General features: G+C 41.4%; 3 protein-coding genes and 1 pseudogene across 8 annotated transcripts; 3 read left to right on the forward strand and 1 right to left on the reverse strand.

Annotated features, from left to right (window-relative positions):
• The first annotated feature begins 55 nt into the window (after positions 1 to 55).
• On the forward strand, positions 56 to 7,725 carry LOC110754481 (pre-mRNA-processing-splicing factor 8A pseudogene; annotated as a pseudogene). Of its 3 annotated transcripts, none has more exons than XR_015834455.1 (2): positions 1,092 to 1,230; positions 1,322 to 7,725. The product of XR_015834455.1 is annotated as a pre-mRNA-processing-splicing factor 8A pseudogene, transcript variant X2 (transcript). The 3 variants fall into 3 exon arrangements; XR_015834456.1 differs by lacking the exon at positions 1,092 to 1,230 and having other exon boundaries at positions 1,343 to 1,476; positions 1,700 to 7,725; XR_015834454.1 differs by having other exon boundaries at positions 56 to 7,725.
• Positions 7,726 to 9,802: 2,077 nt separating this feature from the next.
• On the forward strand, positions 9,803 to 10,505 carry LOC110754472 (uncharacterized). The gene has a single exon (XM_021955540.2). It carries the CDS (start codon positions 9,924 to 9,926, stop codon positions 10,281 to 10,283), a length of 360 nt encoding a protein of 119 aa, XP_021811232.1. The 5' UTR covers positions 9,803 to 9,923; the 3' UTR covers positions 10,284 to 10,505.
• Positions 10,506 to 12,535: 2,030 nt separating this feature from the next.
• On the forward strand, positions 12,536 to 13,636 carry FLA21 (FASCICLIN-like arabinogalactan protein 21 precursor). The gene has a single exon (XM_021955524.2). The coding sequence runs from the start codon at positions 12,536 to 12,538 to the stop codon at positions 13,595 to 13,597; it is 1,062 nt and encodes a 353-aa protein (XP_021811216.1). The 3' UTR covers positions 13,598 to 13,636.
• LOC110754459 (uncharacterized) lies at positions 13,435 to 16,469 on the reverse strand. 3 transcript variants are annotated; one of them, XR_015834531.1, is made up of 3 exons: positions 15,639 to 16,469; positions 13,702 to 13,805; positions 13,435 to 13,580 (listed from the first exon to the last, which is right to left on the reverse strand). XR_015834531.1 is itself a non-coding variant. In XM_021955526.2 (2 exons), exon 1 carries the CDS (start codon positions 16,335 to 16,337, stop codon positions 15,645 to 15,647), a length of 693 nt encoding a protein of 230 aa, XP_021811218.1. In that variant the 5' UTR covers positions 16,338 to 16,469; the 3' UTR covers positions 13,480 to 13,805; positions 15,639 to 15,644. The 3 variants fall into 3 exon arrangements, 2 of the variants coding, with proteins under 2 accessions (XP_021811218.1, XP_021811217.1); XM_021955526.2 differs by having other exon boundaries at positions 13,480 to 13,805; XM_021955525.2 differs by having other exon boundaries at positions 13,480 to 13,831.
• Positions 16,470 to 16,481: the final 12 nt, after the last annotated feature.

Raw genomic sequence — 16,481 nt, forward strand, 5'->3', positions numbered from 1 at the left:
AAGTTTCACGTACATTGAAGATTATCACCAATGTAAGTTCCAGTAATTGGCTGAAGGTCGACCGAAAAAGGAAAAAAAAGGAAAGTAATTGGCTAATGCTTTCCCAACCAGAAGAGGAAAAAAAATTAGAAATTAAATAAAAGCCAAGGCTAATGCTTTCCCAACAAGAAAAGGGAAAAAATAAAAAATTAAAAAAAGGCTAATAATGGTTTTAAAAATAATTTTGTTAGTGGGTTGTCCTGAAGCCCATAGGAATCCTACTACCAAAAGCAAAAGGAGTTCCTGTTAAAGGGTGTAAATCTCTCAAGCGAAATCTATATAAACCGCAAACCAAACCCGACTTCAAGAGCGAAACCAAAACCCCCAACAAAACCTTGGAAATCCCAAACCGCCATTACAGCTCCAGAAAACTTCTTCACGCAGAAACATAGTGCTCGTGAAGATTTTCCCACACCGTAATATTTGGTTTACAATTCGATTTGGTTTCTTCCTCCGTTTCGCAGTAGTATGCAGACCAACGGCGAAATTGCGCCACCTGGCACCGTCGCATCGTCGGTTCTTCCACCGCGGATGGCGGAGCCCGCCCTCTTTGAGAGGGCTCGGACATGGCAGAAGCTCGAATCGAAGAGGTACGGCACTAAGCGAAAGTTCGGCTTTGTCGAGGCGGAGAAGGAGGACATGCCTGCGGAACACGCTAGGAAGGTGCTTAGAGATCACGGAGACATGTCGTCGAAGAGATTTAAACATGATAAGCGAGTGTTTTTGGGAGCGCTTAAGTTTATTCCTCATGCTGTCTACAAGCTGCTCGAGAATATGCCAATGCCATGGGAGCAGACCCGTGAAGTTAAGGTTTTGTACCATGTAAGTGGAGCAATAACTTTCGTGAACGAAGTGCCGTTGGTTGTCGAGCCGATATATTTGGCTCAGTGGGGGACAATGTGGATTATGATGAGGAGGGAGAAGAGGGATCGTCGGCAGTTCAAGAGAATGCGGTTGCCACCATTCGATGACGAGGAGCCTCCGTTAGACTATGCTGATAATCTGTTGGATATTGTTAATCTGCCGGAGCCAATTCAACTGGAGTTGGATGAAGAAGAAGACTCTGCTGTGTGTTCTTGGTTTTATGACCATAAGCCTCTGATGAAGACGAAGCTCATCAACGGTCCAAGTTATCGCAGGTGGCATCTCTCGCTTCCGATTATGGAAACGCTTCACCGGCTTGCAGGGCAGGTACTTTCCGATTTGGTTGACCGCAATTATTTTTACTTGTTTGATAGGGAGTCTTTTTTAACTGCCAAAATTCTTAATATGTGCATACCAGGTGGACCCAAGTTTGAACCTTTGTATAGGGACATGGGGAAAGGGGATGAGGACTGGAATGAGTTTAATGACATAAACAAACTCATTATCCGGTCGCCTCTCCGAACTGAGTACAGAGTCGCATTCCCTCATCTCTACAACAATAGACCCAGGAAGGTAAGGCTTTCTGTTTATCATACTCCCATGGTTATGTACATAAAAACTGAGGATCCTGATCTACCTGCATTTTGTTATGATCCACTGATACACCCAATACTGAGCACTAACACAAAGAAAACTTATGATGATGATGAGGAGAAAGATGATGGTTTTGTTTTGCCGAAAGGGTTGGTACCGTTTTTGAATGATACTCAGCTTTATACTGACACCACAGCTGCAGGAATTTCCTTGTTGTTTGCCCCACGCCCTTTTAACATGAGATCTGGTCGGACGAGAAGGGCAGAAGATATACCTCTTGTGTCTGAATGGTATAAAGAGCATTGCCCTCCCTCGTATCCAGTTAAAGTTCGGGTCAGCTATCAGAAATTGTTGAAAAGTTTTGTGTTGAATGAGCTGCATCATAGACCACCCAAGGTTCATAAGAAGACGCAGCTGTTTAGATCTCTTAAAGCTACCAAATTTTTCCAAACTACAGAACTTGATTGGGTTGAAGCGGGTCTTCAAGTCTGTAAGCAGGGATATAACATGCTAAATCTATTGATCCATAGGAAGAATTTGAATTACCTTCACCTTGATTATAATTTTAATCTGAAGCCTGTGAAAACCCTGACAACAAAAGAGCGTAAGAAATCTCGGTTTGGTAATGCTTTTCATCTATGTCGTGAAATATTGCGGTTGACAAAGCTTGTAGTTGATGCCCATGTCCAGTTCCGTTTGGGTAATGTTGATGCCTTCCAATTGGCTGACGGCCTGCAGTACATATTTTCCCATGTTGGTCAGTTGACTGGCATGTACCGTTACAAGTACAGGTTGATGCGGCAGATTAGAATGTCCAAAGATCTGAAGCACTTGATTTACTACCGGTTCAATACTGGGCCAGTAGGGAGAGGACCCGGATGTGGCTTTTGGGCACCAATGTGGAGGGTGTGGTTGTTCTTCCTTCGTGGCATAGTACCTCTTCTGGAAAGGTGGTTGGGAAATTTACTTGCCCGACAATTTGAAGGGCGCCATTCAAAAGGAGTGGCAAAGACTGTAACTAAGCAGCGTGTTGAAAGCCATTTTGACTTGGAGCTTCGAGCTGCTGTCATGCATGATGTTCTTGATGCCATGCCAGAGGGCATCAAGCAAAATAAGGCCAAGGCTATATTGCAGCATCTCAGTGAGGCATGGCGTTGTTGGAAGGCAAATATTCCTTGGAAGGTTCCTGGTTTGGCAGTTCCCATAGAGAATATGATTCTTCGTTATGTCAAGGCAAAGGCCGATTGGTGGACAAATGTTGCTCATTATAATCGTGAACGTATAAGAAGAGGCGCTACAGTGGATAAGACAGTTTGTCTGAAAAATCTTGGGAGATTGACTCGCCTTTGGCTAAAGGCAGAGCAGGAACGACAACACAATTATCTGAAAGATGGTCCATATATTACACCAGAAGAGGGAGTTGCACTGTACACGACTACTGCGCATTGGTTGGAGTCAAGAAAGTTCATCCACATTAAGTTCCCCCCTTTGTCATACAAGCATGATACAAAGCTACTTATCCTTGCTCTCGACAGGTTGAAGGAATCTTACGCTGTGGCTGTAAGATTGAACCAGCATCAAAGAGAGGAACTAGGTCTCATTGAACAAGCCTATGATAACCCACATGAAGCGTTGTCACGAATAAAGCGCCACTTGCTCAGTCAGCGTTCCTTCAAAGAAGTTGGCATACAGTTCATGGATTTGTACAGCTTCCTCATTCCAGTTTATGAGATTGATCCTCTTGAGAAGATTACAGATGCATATCTTGATCAATATTTATGGTATGAGGCTGACAAAAGGCATCTCTTCCCAAACTGGATCAAGCCTGCAGATTCAGAGCCACCCCCACTCTTGGTTTATAAATGGTGTCAGGGAATAAACAATTTACAGAGTATATGGGACACAAGTGAGGGGCAGTGTGTGGTGATGCTTCAGACTAAGTTTGAGAAGTTCTTTGAAAAGATTGACTTGACAATGCTAAATCGGCTTCTAGGTCTGATTCTTGACAGGTATCTTGCTGATTATATCACTGCGAAAAACAATGTGTTATTGTGTTACAAAGATATGAATCATACAAATTCTTATGGTCTTATACGTGGTCTTCAGTTTGCATCATTTGTGGTGCAATATTATGGGCTTGTTGTGGATCTGTTACTTCTTGGATTAACTCGTGCCAGTGAGATTGCGGGTCCACAGCAGATGCCAAATGAGTTCACTACTTATCAGAACACAAAGGTTGAGACTCGGCATCCTATCAGGCTGTACTCTCGATATATAGACAGGGTGGATATGCTGTTCTGCTTCACTCACGAGGAGGCTAGAGACCTTATCCATAGATATCTGACTGAGCATCCAGATCCCAATAATGAAAATATGGTTGGATATAATAATAAGAAGTGCTGGCCAAGAGATGCCAGAATGAGGCTCATGAAACATGATGTAAATCTTGGGAGGAGTGTTTTCTGGGATATGAAGAACCGTCTTCCTCGAAGCGTCACAACTTTGGAGTGGAAAAACAGCTTTGTTTCTGTTTACAGCAAGGATAATCCAAATTTGCTCTTCAGCTTGTGTGGGTTTGAAATTAGGATACTTCCCAAGATAAGAATGAGTCAGGAAGCATTTAGCAGCACGAGAGATGGAGTTTGGAATTTGCAGAATGAGCAGACAAAGGAGAGGACTGCAGTTGCTTTCTTACGAGTTGATGATGAACACATGAAGATGTTTGAGAATCGTGTGAGGCAGATCCTTATGTCCTCAGGGTCCACAACATTCACAAAAGTAGTCAACAAATGGAATACAGCCCTTATTGGTCTTATGACTTACTTCCGTGAAGCAACTGTGCATACACAAGAGCTGTTGGATTTACTGGTGAAATGTGAAAATAAAATTCAGACTCGTATTAAGATTGGATTGAATTCGAAGATGCCGAGCAGGTTTCCACCTGTCATCTTTTACACGCCAAAAGAAATTGGAGGTCTTGGCATGTTATCTATGGGTCACATACTGATTCCACAAAGTGACCTCAGATACAGTCAGCAGACAGATTTTGGTGTGACGCATTTTAGGAGTGGAATGAGTCATGAAGAGGACCAGCTGATTCCAAATCTTTACCGTTACATACAGCCATGGGAGAGTGAATTTATAGATTCACAGCGTGTTTGGGCAGAATATGCAATGAAAAGGCAGGAAGCTCAGGCACAAAATCGGCGTCTAACCCTTGAAGATTTGGAAGATTCATGGGATAGGGGAGTACCTCGCATAAATACTTTGTTCCAGAAGGACCGTCACACTTTAGCTTACGACAAAGGGTGGAGAGTTCGCACAGAGTTTAAGCAGTACCAGGTCTTGAAGCAGAATCCTTTCTGGTGGACACACCAGAGGCATGATGGAAAATTGTGGAACTTAAACAACTATAGAACCGATGTTATCCAAGCTCTTGGAGGTGTTGAGGGAATACTTGAGCACACCTTATTCAAAGGAACACACTTCCCTACTTGGGAGGGTCTTTTCTGGGAGAAGGTGTCTGGCTTTGAGGAATCTATGAAGTTTAAGAAGTTAACCAATGCACAAAGATCTGGGCTCAACCAAATCCCCAATCGTAGGTTTACCCTTTGGTGGTCACCAACCATAAATCGGGCCAATGTATATGTGGGTTTCCAAGTGCAGCTAGATCTGACAGGAATTTTTATGCATGGGAAGATCCCAACCTTGAAGATATCATTGATTCAGATATTTCGAGCCCACTTGTGGCAGAAGATTCATGAAAGTGTTGTTATGGATCTCTGTCAGGTTCTGGATCAGGAGCTGGATGCTTTGGAAATTGAAACTGTGCAGAAGGAAACTATACATCCGAGGAAGAGTTACAAAATGAACAGCTCATGTGCTGACATTCTTCTCTTTGCTGCCCATAGATGGGCAATGTCAAAACCTAGTCTTGTGGCTGAAACAAAAGATGTGTTCGATCAGAAAGCAAGCAATAAGTACTGGATAGATGTACAACTCCGTTGGGGAGACTACGATTCTCATGATATTGAACGTTACACTCGAGCCAAGTTTATGGATTACACGACTGACAACATGTCTATTTATCCTTCTCCCACAGGGGTGGTGATTGGTATTGACTTGGCTTATAACTTAAATTCTGCGTTTGGTAACTGGTTTGCTGGGTCAAAACCGCTACTTCAACAGGCAATGAACAAGATCATGAAGTCAAATCCAGCTTTGTATGTCTTGAGGGAGCGGATAAGGAAAGGATTGCAGTTGTATTCATCTGAGCCTACAGAACCTTATTTATCTTCCCAAAACTATGGGGAGATCTTCAGCAATCAACTTATTTGGTTTGTTGATGACACTAATGTGTATCGTGTTACAATCCATAAAACATATGAAGGAAATGTGACTACGAAACCCATCAATGGTGCTATTTTCATATTCAATCCAAGGACTGGGCAGCTATTCTTGAAGGTCATTCACACAAGTGTGTGGGCAGGGCAGAAGCGACTTGGTCAGTTGGCTAAGTGGAAAACCGCAGAAGAAGTTGCTGCGCTTGTGCGTTCTCTACCCGTTGAAGAACAGCCAAAGCAAATTATTGTCACTCGTAAGGGAATGCTGGACCCATTGGAGGTTCACTTGCTGGATTTTCCCAACATAGTCATAAAAGGAAGTGAACTGCAGCTTCCTTTCCAGGCTTGCTTGAAGAATGTGAAATTTAATGATCCGGTAGTAAAGGCCACTGAGCCGCAGATGGTTCTTTTCAACATTTATGATGATTGGTTGAAGAATATTTTATCATGCACTGCATTCTCCCGGCTCATTCTGATCCTTCGCGCACTACATGTGAACAGTGTTAAGGCGAATATGTTGTTGAAGCCTGACAGAACGGTAATCACTGAGCCACACCACATCTGGCCTTCTCTTTCTGATGATCAATGGATGAAGGTCGAGGTTGCTCTAAGAGATGTCATACTATCAGATTATGCAACAAAGAACAATGTGAATACATCAGCCCTGACACAGTCTGAGATTCGTGATATTATACTTGGAGCTGAGATTACCCCACCTTCTCAACAGAGGCAACAGATTGCAGAAATTGAGAAACAGGCTAAAGAAGCAAGTCAGCTGACAGCAGTCACGACAAGGACTACAAATGTGCATGGTGATGAACTTATTGTCACCACTACAAGTCCTTATGAGCAAAAAGCATCTGGGTCCAAAACTGATTGGTGTGAGAGAGCAAAGTCTGCTGCAAATCTATTCTTGCGAGTCAATCATTTATACGTGAATTCGGAAGAGATAAAGGAAACGGGTTACACTTATATTATTCCGAAGAACATCTTGAAAAAGTTTATCAGCATTGCAGATCTGAGGACGCAAATTGCTGGTTACTTATACGGTGTAAGCCCTCCTGACAACCCTCAGGTCAAGGAAGTTTGCTGCATTGTCATGCCACCTCAGAAGGGGACCAGCCAGCAGGTTTATCTCTCATCAGTTCTTCCTAAGAATGATTTCCTCAATGATTTGGAGCCTTTGGGATGGATGCACACGCAGCCAAATGAGCATCCTCAGCTTTCTCATCATGATGTCATATCTCATGCGAAGATGTTAGACAGCAACACGCAATGGAATTTGGAGAAGTGCATCATTTTAACCTGCAGTTTCACTCCAGGTTCCTGCTCGTTAACTGCATATAAACTCACTCCACCTGGTTATGAATGGGGACGTCAAGTCAATAAACAAGGCAGCGAAGGCGATATAACTCCACAGGGATACCTTCCAACTCATTATGAGAAGGTTCAGATGCTTCTCAGCGACAGATTTCTTGGTTTCTTCATGATACCAGATATTGGTTCATGGAACTACAATTTCATGGGGACGAAGCTTACGTCTAGTATGAAGTATGACATCAAGCTTGGGATACCCAAGGAGTATTATGACCAGGACCACCGGCCCACCCATTTCCTGCAGTTCAGCAACTTGGAGGAGGGTGACAGAGAAGTCGTTCGGGACGATAACTTCGCATAAATATTTTTTTTTGGGAATGAAGGCCAAAGGTGTACAAGGTTATGTTTTTCCCATCACCATACTCATCATTCTTGTCATAATCACTGTCTGTAGAATAGAAAGTTTAGTATTTTACTGGATAGCGTAAGTAGCCCATTTGAATATATTTGTTCTGTTCATATGTTTGTTGTCTTCCTTATGAGTTTATGTTTTCTAAACTTCTTTACATATGCTTCATCATTAGTTGCTAATGTGCATATATTTAAGCATAAATAGCTGAATAATCAAACTGCCAAATGCTAACCTTTCGAGAATATCTCAATCCCCCCAGAATTTGGATAAGATAGTATGCCATTTAGCCAATGACAAAGGTATCTTAGATATTTAGGACACAAATCTGCAGACAAATTTGTTGCGTCCATGATGCCAGGAGGCAAACATGGGATTCGAATTTAAGGACATGAGAGGCATAGCTCAACTGAAAAACAGAGGCCACACAGGTCATGGGCACAACCTAAGCTCTATGTCTTGACCTTAGGAAACTTAAAGAGTTTTACAAGTCACATATATATTATAAAGACATGAGTGATCCTAGGCCATCAATAAGGAACAGGATTATAGGCCACACAAACTCGCATTCAATTCCAATAAAACATTCATAATATATACTCTACAATTATATCATTCTTATCCTTGCGTAGTTGCAGTTCAAGATATTACAAATTCACATGAAAAAGAATCCTCCTCATCAACCATGTGTTTGAGAGAGAGAGTCAACTAGTGTAGCAGACACACGTGTCATTGGCTTTTCATGGGATATCTGAAATGCAAAAGATTGTGAGGCATCTCTTTAGGCTTTTGAGCTCTTTGGACTTTGGCCAGTTTGGTGGAGACAGTTCACACCTCACACAGTTTGCTTTTAACCCCCACGACGATGGTTCGTTTTGGTAAATCTTAATGCAGCCAGCAGCTCATTAGCTAAAAGCCATCTTAAACAACCGACCAGTGCTCAATAAAGTAAAAATCCTTGGATTAGTAAAGTCTTAATTATCACTTATCTGAGCATCTACAACTGTCCATCATGGTAATTACCATGAGAGAGTAATCTTTTATTCTTTTTCTTTGGGATGACATAATGCAATGGCATCCTTTTTAATTTGTCATCTTGCTCTTTAATTATAAGGGTTGACCGTTGACCAAAGTTCACCTAACCAAGTCACATGAGTGTTAGGGTAAAGGAAGCATGAAAAAAAGGCAGGCAAAAAGAAAAAAAAACACAAAAAAACAAAAGAAGGTTGTTGGTTCATAAGATCATGAGTTCATATCATGAAGTGTCAAGACTGAAGAGCCTAACTGGAAATGTTAACAATATATATATTTATATATGGACGAACTTGCAACCTGCTATTTTTCCAGCTGTAACACCAGCTGTGCCCTGTTGATCCCAAACTAAAAGGGGGAATAAGAAAAGGAAAAAAAGAGACCCTCTAACCACTCTTAAATCACTTGCAAATTGAGCCCTCCAAGGAGCTGGCCAGCAAGCAATGAAATCGAAATCAATAAAACCGGAGAAAGCGACACCGTTTCATGACTGCAACCACTCTCTTCCCTGGACCCGTAAGGCTTTATGAAACGGAGAATCACTCGTGTTTACCATAACTTAAGCAGTAAAAATGCACAATACTCATATGTAGCGCTAGTGATTAAAAATAAATGTCCTAAACATGCGAAGAGCTAGTATATTTTAAATACGAACAATATCATAAGAATGTAAAATCGAACATAAAATCTCAGAAAATATGATTTTCGAGAAAAGCTGAAAAATTATAAATTCCTCCAAATTAATTTTGTAACACTCCTTCCTTCCGCATGACATGTGATATATCAGATGCTTAATAGTTTTGAGAGAAAACCCTCCTTCCACATTGTTTTGGGAAGTTTCTTCCCAAAGCGAAAAGTCCTCTCCATCCCCATTTCTTTCCAACTTTTTGTCCTCCCAAACAAGCACTACGCATCTCGAGCCCTGAAGTGCGCTGCACAGTGTATCCAGTTGTTGTTGCATGTCGTTTTGTACTTCCACAGATGTCTCTCTCTAACGCTTTCACCTGCCTGCCTGCCGCCTAGATTCTCTTCCGCGTATCAAAACTTTCCGGATCCTAACTCCCTCTCTACTCCACCACACCACAATAAAACTTTTACCACACATGGGGCCCACTACCCAACAAAACCAAACTCAACCTCCTCCCCTGATCAACTAAGCTTCAAACCACACGTCCATCCTTCCGCATCCATCTAAGCCATCCATTCCTCTCTATATAAACCCCCCAACCCAACCTCATTCCAATCTCAATCTCCCCAAAACCCAACCAAAGAAAGAAACAATCTTTAAACAAGTCTTTTAGCAATAGCCTCATTTTCTAAACCCAATGGCTAGACTTGGTCTGATTTGCTTAGCTCTAGCTGGGTTCATGGTGATTCAAGCCACCATGGCTGATAAATCCCAGGATTTGGAGCTGAATCCATTTGAGGAAGTGAAGTTCCAAGATGGGGTTTTTGTCAGAGAAGCAGAACACTCTGTTTCTGTTGCTGCAGAGCCATCATCTGAGAGTATGCAGGAAGCCGAAGGGGCTGAAGCTCCAACTAGCAGGCGTTTGGGACCAGGAAAGCATCACTCTGATAAGTCTGTGGCTGGAGGAGGTGTCATCATTGGTGGCCTCGTCACTACCATTTTTGCAGCTGTTTTCTGCTACATCAGGGTTACTAGAAGACGGGGTGGTGTTCATTAAGCTCCTTGTTGCATTTATATATATATATATATATGAGAGGATAAGTGAGTGTAAAGGAGTGATTTTGATCAACACAGATACAAAATGATATCAGAATTAGATGATTTAGAGTAGTCAGAGATTTATCTTATTATTATTATGAATATTAGTGAGTGTGAATATTAGATTGAGATTGAGATTGAGATTGAGATTTCTTTGAAGAATATGCTTTATTTTTGTGCATTTGCTCTGGTTAATTGCTTTCGTCTTCCTTGATCTTTTTCTATTTTCTTAAGTCTAAGCTGAGATATGGCCTGGTTTATGGTCTGCAACAACATGCCTTATTTTCTTTCCCTGGAAGCAGCAGAATGTAGGATTTCCCAGAGAAGTATTTTCTATTTTAAATCATTTGGTTTGGTCTGCCAAAAAATTCTAAAGCTGATTATGTCAAGGGTTCCAAAAGAGAGAGAGCAAAATTATAGTGTTTGCATCATGGACACACAAAATTTGAGTGCTCCAAGAAAGTAGGATTTGCCAAGCACATGATTTTTCATATAAAAATAAGAGGCAGGTCGGTGCCTCTGTCATGCTGCAACCACCCTACAATATTGATTTTTATGTGCATGAAGTTTTCCATCTTGTGGAGGTTTTATCATAAATGAACGCGGAATCATATATATATATTATAATGAATATTCACCTGACTTGTTTGTAAAAAGGAAAGAGTCAACTGGAAGAAGACAAATCTTCCAGGCTTTCACATGCGAAGCAAGCACTAGACCAAAATCTTTCTTTTGGAACTACATTCCCCTGCGTTTTCATTTCAGTCACTCACTCTATTGTTTTTCTGTTTATAGTATTCAATTAAAATGCAATTAAACAAAGAAGTTCAATTCAACGTCCACCAGCCCACCAACCCAGCATTTGTAATTGGCTCCTCCAGGCATTCATGACTCTGCCGGTGGATGCGACTCCTTTTCCTAAATGGGGCTTTTTAATTTATAAATACGACTTCTTCCCTCCTTGTTATGTTATTATGTAAGTAGAAGTTCTTATATTTTTGTCCGTAACATTGGACATGTGTGCAGAAGTTTTGTGTGTGTATTTTTTATGAATTATTTTTGCATGTATTTATCTATGATTCGCAGGAAGGAGAAGTATCTTTTACAAGGAAGAAGGCAGAAGTTGTACATTGGACGGTAAATTGGATACGGAAGTTGAACATTCAGCAAAAGATTGAACCGGGAAAGGTTGGCCATTCCTGTATGGAACTATGACTATAGAGCCTCTTTTAGAGTTCACATATCTCTTGGGGTTGACCAACTTTATCAAAATAACTCAAACATGCTCTCATCTAATTGGACTGCTAGCAAACAGATCAAGGGTCTTCTAGTCAAGTTGCAATTTAGTGAAGAAAAGTATCCCTATTTATTGTGGTTGTAGAGGGAGAGGCATCATGTGTCTTCAAAATGCTTGGATGGTCGGTCGTTGTCACTACTTTGTTGATATCTACAATTTAGCTTCTTCAATGAACCAAAAGTTACATGATTAAAAACAAAAACAGAACCAAAAATTGAATGCAGTGGCAGCTATGCAGAACACCAAATTGAAGTTTAGGTGAGAGAAAGCACCATGTCCATGTGTTAGCTTAGAGAAATCGTTAATAATGCATAATGATTTAATGTCATAAAATAGTGGGCTTGTTGGCAATGAGGATGTTAGGAAACTCATCCTTGCCATTGAGGAGCCGAACAGTGTTTAAAAGTGAATACATAGTTACCAAATCTTTCTATAAATTGTCATGAGAAAGAGCTAATCGATTAAGGATACAACAAATTATGGGTTACTATATATAGACTTCCCCAGCAATGTAGGTCAGTTGGTAAGGCACTGTGCCGGTCTCCTTGCACCCGAGTTTAAACCCTTACCCGTACATTAGAATAATCCCAATCCCCACCCATCCCAAATAAGATGGGGAAGAAAAGAAAAGAAAATACTTGGGCTAATCTAAGCCTTGATTGAGGACTTGAAGTAAGCCCATCTGAAATTCTTATGCGTTGGGCCAAGCCTTTAGCCCTTGTATGAAAATAGACCCATTAGCTTTTTGGGGTGTCTTTGCCATCGACAGTTAGTCAGTTACATTCAACTATAACTGCCCTCTGTTTTTCCCTCCAGATTAACAAACTCAACTCACAAATCACAAAGAATACCACTTTCTCTCTCTCTCTCTCTCTCTCTGAAGAAAGAAAGAAGCAGACTTGAATCCAACACCAATGGCTTGTTGCACTCGTTGGCATGCAGCAGTCTACTTCACCATGGCTGTAATATTGGCCTTCATAGCAATCTCCATGACACTGCGTTCAGAAGCCAACGATGAAACTTCACAAACCAAACCCATCAGCCACATCGTCTCACTCAACGCCTCAAGAACTCTGAGAAGAGCCGGCTTCAACATCATGGCCACTCTCCTCCAAGTCTCACCAGAACTCTTCTTTTCCTCTGCAAACGCAACCCTCTTTGCTGTCAAAGACTCTGCCATCTCCAACGCCACTCTCCCTCCCCGCCTCTTGAAAAACCTCCTCCAATACCACACCTCCCCTCTCCAGCTTTCAATGGAAGACCTTCTGAGCAAGCCTCAAGGTGCTTGTTTGCCTACCCTTTATCAGCAAAAGAGCATTGCAATCACCAAAGTTGATGAGAAAGAAAGATCGGTTGAGATCAATAATGTGTTGGTTTCACACCCAAATCTGTTTCTTGAAGGACCCATTTCAATTCATGGTGTTCTTGGGCCATTCTCTGCTTTGGATCCTCGAGATGTTTATCAGGGTTGGGATATTATTCAGTCACCTGCCTGTGACTCCAATTCAAATATGATTTCTGATGTTCCTCCTGATTTGAAGAACATGGTTGAATGGTCCCGGATCATCCGATTGCTGAACTCAAATGGGTTCGTTTCGTTTGCCATTGGGCTGCACTCTGTTCTTGATGGGATTCTTGGAGATCATAAGGGTTTGAAGTCTTTGACAATTTTTGTTCCACCAAGCTTGGAGCTTGAAGCATATCCTACTCCTTTGCTTGAGAAAATTGTGAGGTTTCATGTCCTGCCTCAGAAGTTTACAAACAGAGAGCTCGAATCGTTGGCTCCAAGAACATTGCTCAGGACCCTGCTTCATGGTCAGCCTCTTGAGGTCACTGGGGCTGTGGATTTCATGAAAGGATTGGTCATTAGTGGAGTGAACATTGTGGCCCCTGATATGTTTTCTTCCAGCAAGTTCATTGTCCATGGGATTTCCCGAGCTTTGGAGCTGGACGATCTACCTAATACAGCAAGATAAGGTGGTTTCATTTCAACTGGTGCTGGGTAACAATCTCAATGCCTCTTTTCCCTCAGCCAATGGATATTGAAGTCATGCAAAATCGAAAGGCAAAGGCACATCACCTTGCAATCCTTCTGTTTTTGTTTTGGATACATTGGTGTACGTGGTTTTTGCAACACAGGATGATTTTTGTTTAGGATAGAAGGGCAAGTTTCTTTTGCTGCATCTGAACAAGGCATTGTCAAGCAACATCTGACAAGAAATGTACATTCTCAAATGATTCAATTTGTAGTTGAATGAATAAGTGACTGAATAAGAAGTTTAAGACTGTAAGTTGCAATGACATAGGACTCTCATATATAGTTTTCAGTTTATGTGTTAGATGAATGCTACTAGTAATTCATGAATGATAGGCACAGAACACAATCTGAAACCTGCTAAAAGCACGAGTTCTGCACATCATTCGGTCAAATTAACAAAAGCCGGAATTAAGGCTTTGAGAGAGTAAAGGTTGGGGGGGGAAAGAAAAATTTCTGTCAATCAATCAGTTGGCTACTACACAATCTGAGTATTCCACTATGCCTGAATTCTTTTCTCCTCAACAAGGTTATAAAAACCTCTAAACTACAAAAGGCTACACCTTGGACACAATCATTTGTCCTCTAAATTCCTTTCTGATCATTCAAAACTTGATTTGAAAATCTTCAGGCCATTACAGAACAGCAGGTGAAGATCCAGGGATTAGAGTGTGAAACAACAGGGAAGGAAACCAATTCAATAAGCATTTTATGAATCATCAACTTCAGATGTAACACATTGCGAAACTCAGTCCAGGACCAAATTCTCAAATCCAATGCTCCAAGACTGATAACTTAAGAGCCTCTAACTAAGACGACCAAAGAAAACCAGATATTGATATGAATGATATGCAGCCTTAGGCATTGATCATTATCAAGCCACCAAACAAGATGTTATCATCAATGTTCTTCTGGCCAATTCACATTCAGCCACGCATGTCTGTTTTGAAAAGTTATTAACACATTCAGTTCAGATAAGAGGAAAGCTTGGAGTTTGTGATTTCAATTCAACTAGACAAAGAAATTGCTGGATAACTAATTGTGTTCAGTCAAAACAGAGATTTGAATCCTAAATTTTGCATTAGAGTAACAAAAGATTAAATGAGTAAAAACAAGACAGACAAACCTGACTGCTTAGGTCCATGAATCAACTAAACAATACATTGCAAGGATGAGAGGAAAACAAAACATACCAAGAAACTTGAGAGTGAAACCATTCACTCAATCCCATACTCTTTACAACACTTCTAAAGTTAATCCAGTTCCATTCAAGTTCTTACCCATTCAAGTTAATTCAGATGTACCAAACTGTGAAACTCTTTCCAGGTCCGAATCCTCAAATCCAACGCTTCAAGACTGATAACTCACGAGCCTATAACTAAGTCGACAAAAGAAAACCGTCTGCTGATTTGGATGATACGCAGCCTTCAGCATGGATCATTATCATCCCACCAAAGAAGATGTTATTATCAATGTTCTTAGGCCAATTCACATTCAGCTACACATGTCTGTTTTGAAATGTCCAAGCTAGTTGCAAGTAGGATATCCTAAACTTATGTAATTCATTAACACATTCAGATAAGAAGAAAGCTTGGCGTTTGTGATTTCAACTTGACAAAGATTGTGTTCAATCTAAACAGAGGTTCGAACTTCGAATCCAAAATTTTCCATTAGACAACAACAAAAGATTAAATGTGTTAAAATAAGACACACAAACCTGGCTCTTTGGTGCATGAATCAACTGAGAAATACAGTTCAGGGATGGGAGAAAAACAAAAAATACCATGACACTTGAGAGTGAAACCATTCACTCGATCCCATACTTAATCCAGATCCATTCAAGTTCTTACCCATTTTGCTTAATTCGATTTCATAAGTTTTTTAAATCCCAAATTCAGATTATAAGTAACACACTATCCAATCTATAAACCATCACCATAATCACACACAAACAATTTGGAACGAAAAAAGAGAAGAATTACCAAAAATCAAGGTAAATGCTGAACTTTCATAATAATCCTTGTCATTCTCAATCCAGTCAAAGTAACATTAAGCGCACCAAGAAAGCTTGAATTCGTAAACAAATCTATAATCTCCCTAACCTCCTCATCCCCACATTCGTCAACAACCACCACACAAACCCCACCGGCCCTCACAGTCCTCTCCATCTCCGACACAAACCGGTTCGGAAACAAAGCCTTTGCGAAATGAGCACTAAAACCCAAATCAAACACATCGTCAAAGAAGGGCAAGTTGTGGGGATCGGCCCGGCTCACCAGAGGAGGCGAATCGAGGAGCTCAATTCCGGTGACGTCGGAGACGCCCAACTGGTTCAGGGCCATGACCTCGTGTCCGGCACCCGCGGAGACGCAGAGGACCTTGGAGTCGTTGTGCAGGAGACCCATTTGATAACATGCGCGAAAGAAGTTGGAGAAGGACTGGACTTTGTTCTGCCAGGTCTTGGTGGACCAGAGCCGCTTGTTCTTCTTGTGCAGAGGGAGGAGCTCGCGAGGCGATGAGTCGCAGGAGGATTTGGGGAAGCGGAGATGGGGCTTTGGGGGCGAATCTGGTGCGACGCAGGTGTCTGGAGTTTTGAGCAAGAGGAGGATGAAGGTGATTGTGCCTATGGTTATGGAGACGTACGAGAGCCTCTTCAAAAACATCTGTATGTGCCTCTCCATAACAGAGACCAGAAAAAGCTTTGTATCAATGGAGTTATCCACTAGAAAAAACTTGGGTCTTCTTCATTCATGGACCTCGCTACACATGTCGAATTTTCAGCCGCTTGAATTTTCTCAAAAGCCCTCGACTTTTAATCTAATTAC

The sequence above is a fragment of the Prunus avium genome, chromosome 3 (genome assembly GCF_965620075.1).
Source record: "Prunus avium chromosome 3, drPruAviu1.hap1.1, whole genome shotgun sequence".
Lineage (NCBI taxonomy): Eukaryota > Viridiplantae > Streptophyta > Magnoliopsida > Rosales > Rosaceae > Prunus > Prunus avium.

Bases quoted from the DNA above. Each gene is read 5' to 3' on its own strand.
- LOC110754459 (XM_021955526.2), bottom strand. From the start codon at position 16,337: ATGGAGAGGCACATACAGATGTTTTTGAAGAGGCTCTCGTACGTCTCC.
- LOC110754472 (XM_021955540.2), top strand. From the start codon at position 9,924: ATGGCTAGACTTGGTCTGATTTGCTTAGCTCTAGCTGGGTTCATGGTG.
- FLA21 (XM_021955524.2), top strand. From the start codon at position 12,536: ATGGCTTGTTGCACTCGTTGGCATGCAGCAGTCTACTTCACCATGGCT.